This window comes from Magnolia sinica, chromosome 6, assembly GCF_029962835.1.
Source record: "Magnolia sinica isolate HGM2019 chromosome 6, MsV1, whole genome shotgun sequence".
NCBI lineage: Eukaryota > Viridiplantae > Streptophyta > Magnoliopsida > Magnoliales > Magnoliaceae > Magnolia > Magnolia sinica.
Genome location: NC_080578.1, coordinates 104,374,782 through 104,382,296, shown reverse-complemented (window position 1 = coordinate 104,382,296; position 7,515 = coordinate 104,374,782). Strand labels below are relative to the sequence as shown.

The 7,515-nt window shown below is 47.3% G+C and overlaps 1 protein-coding gene across 1 annotated transcript; it reads right to left on the bottom strand.

Annotated features, from left to right (window-relative positions):
• Positions 1-576: 576 nt before the first annotated feature.
• Positions 577-2,060, bottom strand: LOC131249814 (uncharacterized). The gene is made up of 3 exons (XM_058250570.1): positions 1,717-2,060; positions 1,387-1,623; positions 577-1,225 (listed from the first exon to the last, which is right to left on the bottom strand). The coding sequence occupies exons 1-3, from the start codon at positions 2,058-2,060 to the stop codon at positions 577-579; spliced, it is 1,230 nt and encodes a 409-aa protein (XP_058106553.1).
• Between the last annotated feature and the right edge of the window lie 5,455 nt (positions 2,061-7,515).

Sequence of the window (7,515 nt, the reverse complement as noted above, 5' to 3'; positions counted from 1 at the left end):
TTGTTTAAGTCTAGTAGTCTACGCATACCCACCATTTTTCGTTGGCCTTCTTGACGAGGACCACATTTGTGATCCATTCGGGATAATGTACCTCCTCTATGAAACCGACATCGAGTAGAATGGAGACTTCGTCGACTATGGCTTCATACTGCTCGGCGTCGAATGGTCTCCTCTTTTGCTTCACGGGTTTGTGATCTGGGTCCACGTTCAACCTGTGGACCATGACGTCCGAAGAGATTCCGGGCATATCTTCATGCGACCATGCAAAGACGTCTTTGTGCTGCCGTAGGAAGGCTAGCATTTCGGACCATTGCTTAGGGTTCAGTGATGTTTCGAGCCAAACAGTTCTGCTCAGGTTCGCCTCATCGAGTTGTACTTTCTCTAGGTCTTTCATGGATGAACCCTCTGCAGGTCTTCTGGGGTCTGGCATGTTGATGGTAAGTGCTTGCTTAATTGACCCATTCTTTACTGCTATAGCATAACATCTCCGAGTTTCGCGTTGATCGCCTTGGAGGTATCCTATTCCGCCCTCAGTGGGAAACTTCATCACCAGGTGATAGGTGGAGACGACTGCTCTCATCGCATTGAGAGAAGGTCTACCCAAATAATGTTGTGCATTGATGGTACATTGACAACGAGAAAGTCCACCATGAGGGTGGCTTGATGCTGTCCTTCTCCTGCGGTCACGGGGAGGGAAATGACTCCTTCAGAGATTACCCTTTCTCCGGCAAAGCCATGCAAGGCGGTCTTCACAGGTTTAAGGCGTGACCTTGGAATCCCCATTTTTTCAAAGTCTTCGGAGTAGATCACGTTGGCTGAGCTTCCGGTGTTGACCAAGATGTGGCATACCTTGTGGTTAGCTATAGTCAGGGTAACCACCAGGGCATCGTCGTATGGGTGTTGAATTTTGCGCGCATCATCTTTCGTAAAGGTCAGACTACACGAGCTGACCCGGAGTTCCTTACTAGGCCGCTTGGTCAAATGGACATAATGCTCCGGATCGGACTTCCGAGTGTGTGCTTTTCGAGCTCGGTTTGAATCCCCTCCACTGGACGAGCCCCCAAAGATGATGCGGATCTCGGTTGGCTCTTCCGTGGTGTTGTTCGGCTGTTCTCGCTCTTCTCTTTGAGCGGTTCTTTCTCCCTTCGTATAACGACGAAGATAACCCTTGCAAATAAGGGTCTCGATCTCGTCCTTGAGGTCCACACGATCGGCTGTATTGTGGCTGTGATCCCAATGAAAACGACAATATTTGCGTTTGTCACGATGTTTCAGGTCGGCCTTCTTGCAAACAGGCCAATTTAGAAGTTTTTCTCCTCAGATTTTAAGTAGAATCTACTCGGTAGATGTGTTAAGGGGGTGTAGGAAAGGAATTTTCCCTCTGGCCTTCTGCTCGGACGACGATCGCGAGGGGCGCGGTCATCGGGTCCCTTGTCAGACAGCTGGGATTCCTCGCTCCTAAGCCTCTTCCCTTTACCGGTCGGATCTTTTATTTGGACATTCATGCGGGCGTTGGTGAACTCCTCAGTATTAGTGTACTTCTGAGCTCTGGCAATGAGGCCAGTTAATGTCTTTTGCTGATTCTTCCCAAGAGAGAAGGTGAATCTTCCTTCTTTCAAGCCACTGATCACAGTAGAAAGTGCCATCTTATCATCATAATCCTCCACTTGTAATGCTTCCTCATTGAAGCGTGCGATGTAGTCTTTCAATGATTACTTGGGCTCTTGTTTGATGGTGAACAGGTGAGTATTTGGCTTCCGACTCTTCTTATCGCTTATGAATTGGGTAAGGAATAATCGGCTGAGTTTTCCAAAGGATTCGATGGAGTTAGGCTTGAGTTGACGGTACCAACTCCGAACGAATCCTGTGAGTGTAATTGAGAATCTCTTGCACATCATCGCGTCTGATGCTGTTTGGATTTGCATCCACGAACGATAAGCTTCCACGTGCTCGGACGGGTCATCAGACCCGGAGTATTGAATGACGGGAGGTATCCGGAACCTCTGAGGCTTCACCTCATTCATAATTGTCGAGGTGAAGGTAGGCTCGGTCTCTTCCATCATTGCTTGTACGATAGCGGGAACTGATGACGACTGCTGCTTCTTTTCCAGCGTCAGGAATTTGTCGTTGAGCTCCGCGAACCGTTTCTCCTAATGATTTTTGCTCTCAGCTACAATCTCTTGGGTGGTTTCTATCTCTGGAGTTCTCCTTCCCCTCCTCCATTCCAGTTGATGACAGAGATCCGTAGGTGCCAGGGCCAAGGTAATTGAGGTATTTGTCGGAGCTCGAGTAACTGTGTTTCGAGCTGAGACTCGGATTTGGGTTGGGGGAGGATTCTGGCCCGAAACCGGCACCCAAGGGCGTTGAGGCGCTTTGGGCCTCATACTCCTCGGCGCGGAGTGAGCTTCCACGACCATACCAATCGGCTCAGGAGCAGGGTTTTCCTAAGCCTGATGTGGTTGTGGCTTCTGTCAATGCTTCATCTGGTTAACCTTGTCTGTAACAACCCGTTCAACCAGTACAGTGTCCTGGGGCGTCCACGTAAGATTTTTCACAGGACCGATCATTTAAACCATGCGCGATGAGGTACCACAAGCAAATCAACTTAGGATTAGCCCATTAGAATAAACCGGTCGGGTCATGGCAGGACCCGGTGCGGGCTGTCGAGCCAGATGGCTCATCTGCCCTTAGCAACAGCCCGTATGGGCTACACCGTGACACGGGAAGGTCAGAAAATTCTAAAAATAAGGGGAACCATAAATCTCACTGGGCTTGTGGACCATCGTGGACCACGGACCCAGCGGACATCCAGAAGTGGGATCTTGCACTGACTAAATGCACCCCACCAATGCCAGGACCAAAATCTGGCGCTTGCAAATGAAACCGAGATACCAGGCTATCCAACCGTCGGATCTCTTCCATATTTACAGTGGAGGTCTAATGCATTTTTCTACACCCGTCCACCAATTCTGGGACCCGATCGTGGAACGGTGACCGTCGATCACAAATCAGACCCGTATGACCAAACCCCAGATCCGATCGTCCCCAAATTTTGCATGACCCTTCATCTGGCCATGAAGTAACTATCCTAGAAATTTCATAGCCAGAGGGCCACCAGAACCACTCTAATCACCAGAATGGACCCCTCAGGGCCATTTAAAGATCAGAACCGTTGACTCAAACCCTACAACCGTCCATCCGTTTGTTCTTAAATTTTATACGGGCCCTAATCGGGCCATAAGGCACCTACTCACCAAATTTGGTGGCTAAGGGAGTGTTAGGGCCACTCCAACTTCAAAAGTGAGTCCTAGTAGGCTATTTTAGAAATTTGAGGAAACTTAAGGCCAAAGGGCCCAAGTCTAGGGAATAAACCCTAACTCCCATAACTCTCTCTCAATTGCTACAACCACCAAGAGAGAAAGAGAGTGAAGGAGAGTAAAGAGGAGAAAGAGAGAAGGAGGTAGAGCAAGGTGGACCCTAGACCGAGGTGGGGGCTAAGGAAGCCGATCTTGCATCTCCCTATCCTTTTTCCAAAGGGAAAACCCAACACTACAACCCCAAGGATCGTCCGTTGATCGCCTAGGTAAGATCCTTCATCCCTTTTTTGCTTGAAACCCTTGTGTAGAGGAGAGACTTACATGGGATTCTAACATACAAATGTATGCTTTAGGGATTCCGGCAATTCGATCCCAAAATCCCCGCTCCTAGGTCGTTCCCAAGCCTCCAACGAATCCGAAGGTGCGGACTATTACTCTTAGGTGGCCTAGCACCAATTATAGTAGGAGTTTAATGATTTTGCTTGTTTGGAATGTTGTATTAAAGAATCTAGAGGAAACCTAGTAATGACATGTTGTTGGAATTGTATGGATTTGCATGCTTGGTGCTCATTTGATGATTGATATTGCCTCTTACATGATTTGGTATATGGATGATTTCATGCTCATGTTTGGTTAATTTCCCTCATATGTGTTTGCTTCCTAGTGTGTAGGATCCATTGCTCATGTGTATTTGATCCCGAGGCGTAGGAAGTACTTAACTTCCTCCCTAATCCACACTACTTACTTGCACCTCATTCATGATATTATAGCTTGCTTGATAGGAGTATTTGAATCATATATATGCTGCGATATATGTGAACATGATATTGTTATGCTTGTGGATAATCTTGATGTTGGTATATAATGATCCGTTCTCAAACCCTTAGGTTGGTTAGGAACTATGAGGAGAGACGGTAGCCTCATTGGTAGGGCTACCCTAAGTGTAAGACCCGTATCCTAGTCCGTACTGTTCCATCAAGTCCCGCAATCCTTCCTGTAGAATTTCGGTAACTTGTGACGTATAATCGACGTTGTGATCGACCCTAAGTCGTATGTTATAAATTTGAGTCGGCTTAATTCGAGACTTGTACCATTGCGACCGCACCGTCGTCGCAGTTCCAACGCCGTGTCTCTTGCACCGATCCGATACCCTGGCAGGAAGATGTGAGCCGGCGTTTATTTTGAAGAAAATGCCGCGCGTTTGCAATCTCAAGAGAATCTCTACAATATGTCAAATCAATCCCATCAATCAATCCCATCCATCACCTCATGTCAAGTACAAAGCAACCCATGCTTTTTCTCTCCAAAGTCAACCCTTTCTCACCCTCTCTCTTACACACCCATGCTAGTCAAGTACACATCACCTCACCCATCACTCACATCCATCACTCTCTCTCTTTACATCCCATCTCCCTCTCTCTCTCTCTCTCATTTCTCAACTCAATTCCAAGCAACAAGAGAGCTCACGTCCAAGCTCTCTTCCATGTGAGAAAGTGCATGTGTGTGGCCCACTTTCCCATCCCAAATCCTCCATCCTAGCCTTTCACTTCTCATCTTCCACCATCAAAGTGAAGCTTAAGGAGACCGGCATTTCAACGGACCGAGAAGATCAACCGGTGGGTGCTTCTATAGGCTAGATTTTCATGTTCTTATGATGGGCCAAGTGAGGCCTACCGATCAATGGTATGGATCTCACTTTAGACCCTTGATGTGGCTAATGGCCCACCTTAATGCTTAAGATCATTCCATGATGGGGCCATTCTCCATGGACCTCATCATGATGTTTATTTTCTTGCATGAATAGGGTCATCTAGACCTTCTAGTTTGGTGGAGAAAGGATCTCCACCGTTGATTTTCAATTTGGTGGGCCCATATGCAATGGGACCCACTTGATGTATGATTGGATGCTTGAAACGGAGGGCCCATAGTGCCGGGGTCCCTCCATCACACGTGTATATATCTCTCTCTCTCCCTCCCTTTCTTTTATTCTTCTTTTCATGTGATGTTGGTGTGATTGTGTGGTCCGCCTGAATAGACCCCACCATAAGGCTTGTATTTTATCCTAAACCATCTATAGGTGGGACCCACCTTATATGTGTTGTATCCACAACACTCATCATTTGGTGGCCCACCTAAACAGGGCCCACCTTATGCGTGTGATAGGCCCAGACTGTCCAGCGTCCAGGGACGCTGGACGTCCATGGAAAACACAAATATAAGCTTGGTTCACAAGCTTCTTGGTGGCCAACTCATATAGGCCTCATCTTGATGTATGCTTCAAATCCAAGCCGTCCATCTCATTTTCCAGATTATTTTAGGCGTTGAGCCGAAAAATGGGACTAATCTAACTTTCTGGTGGGCCACACCTTTGAAAATAGTAATTTTCACCTTTGAAAACTCACCTTAGTTTTTCTACATGCCCAAAAATGCCCAATATTGGACTTGATGGATTTGTTATACATGGTAGAATCCATCGGCGGACCCGGATTCAGCAGATGTGGGCCCTACCTCTGAAAAACCACAAAATTAAGGGTTTTCAAAAAAAATATCAACAGCAGCATTGCTGCTGCTGCCGGTGTCAGGCGCTGACAGCGCGCCAGGCGGGCGAGCGGACAGCAGGGTCCCACGGCTCCAGCCGTGGGCCCCACCTTGATGTTTATTTGTCATCCAATCCGTTCATATGGTGGGCCCTTAGGGCAGAGGGCCGCCCTCCAAATTTCAGCCTCACCCAAAGCTCAGGTGGCCCACATCATGGGAAACAATGGGATTGAACGTCTGCCTTTGAAAACTTTTTCTGGGCCACAGAAGTTTTGGATCAATCTGAAATTTGTTTTTACCCTTCATCCAGGTCCATGCGACCTTATTAACGGTCTGGATGGGAAATAAATGTTATGGTGGGCCCCACGTGGGACCCACAGTGATTTATGTGTGTTCACTCCCACCGTCCAGTGGACGATGGAGCCCAAAGTGATGTACGGGTTTCATTTCCACCGTCCAGCAGACGGTGGGGCGCACCATGATTTTTGTGTTCATCCACACTGTCCGCTGTCTGGACAGTGGACCCCACCATGATGCTTGTGTTGCACCCCAACCGTCAATCCATTTTGCAAGTTCATTTTAAGGCATGAGCTAAAGAATGAGTCAGATATGTGGTTCAAGTGGGTCCTACCACTATTCAATACTACTACATCTATCAAGAAATGATTTATATATATATATATATATATATATATATATATATATATATATATATATATATGTATGTATGTATTTGTGGCCATTTTTAAGGCCCACCTTGGCATTTATAAGGCCCATGTTATGAGGCCCATATGATGTACATATGGGGCCCAATTAGTGTAGTCCATTTGAGATACGTAAAGCCACGTGATTAGGCTCATTTTGATGTATTCTAAGGCCCATGGGTTATGGCCCATTGCAATGTACATAAGGCCCGTTGGTGAGGCCCATTAATGCGGCCCATTTGATGAATGTAAGGCCCATGTGTACGGCCCATTTGATGTATCTAAGGCCCATGGGTCGAGGCCTAACGGGATGTCCTTAGGGTCCATTGCAATGTGTGATTCCCCCTTGGTTTATGAAATGATGTTTTATGGCGGGCCATGACTAGGGAACAATGTTGGTTTGACGTCCACATTGTAAGAATAATGTTGGTTAAATGTCCGCATTATGACTCTCCTTAGGACCCATTGATAGGCCCATACTTGTTGATAGTTCATTACTTTATAACATGCTTAGTGCACTTCCATGATTCATGCCTATACGCATCATATGTATGCTTAAGATGAGGAATGTTTGATCATAGCATAAGCCGTTGGGCTGAGACATTTACGGGACTCCTTATGAGACGGAGTGCCCCACATGATCGCGTGGTACGCGCAGGATTGCTGCATGATTGTACGGTGTGACTCATGCATCTCGCATTGTGTGTCGTGATCACTGCACGCCCTAGCGACATCAGGGCCGTGGCTCCACAGACACATCGTGGATGGCCGTATCGGATACCGAAAATGCTTGGTTCTAGCACTGTGGGCACTTAAGATGTCTTTGGGTGAAAGTCCCAGAACCTTTTTGGTACTAGGAGATGCTCCAACGTCTAGACCGAGTGGATACATGAGCGCCCGAGTGCCGAATACCAGTAGGCCGCGTCTCCCACTGTGTCGTGGTCGGTTGGAAGGAG

What these genes read in the sequence shown, in the direction of transcription:
- LOC131249814 (XM_058250570.1), bottom strand. Translation starts at nt 2,060, where the DNA reads ATGGAAGAGACCGAGCCTACCTTCACCTCGACAATTATGAATGAGGTG. An exon ending in ACCATCAAACAAGAGCCCAA is followed by an intron (nt 1,624 to 1,716) that starts GTAATCATTGAA and finishes TACTGTGATCAG; the next exon opens with TGGCTTGAAAGAAGGAAGAT. An exon ending in GATCGTCGTCCGAGCAGAAG is followed by an intron (nt 1,226 to 1,386) that starts GCCAGAGGGAAA and finishes TTGGGATCACAG; the next exon opens with CCACAATACAGCCGATCGTG.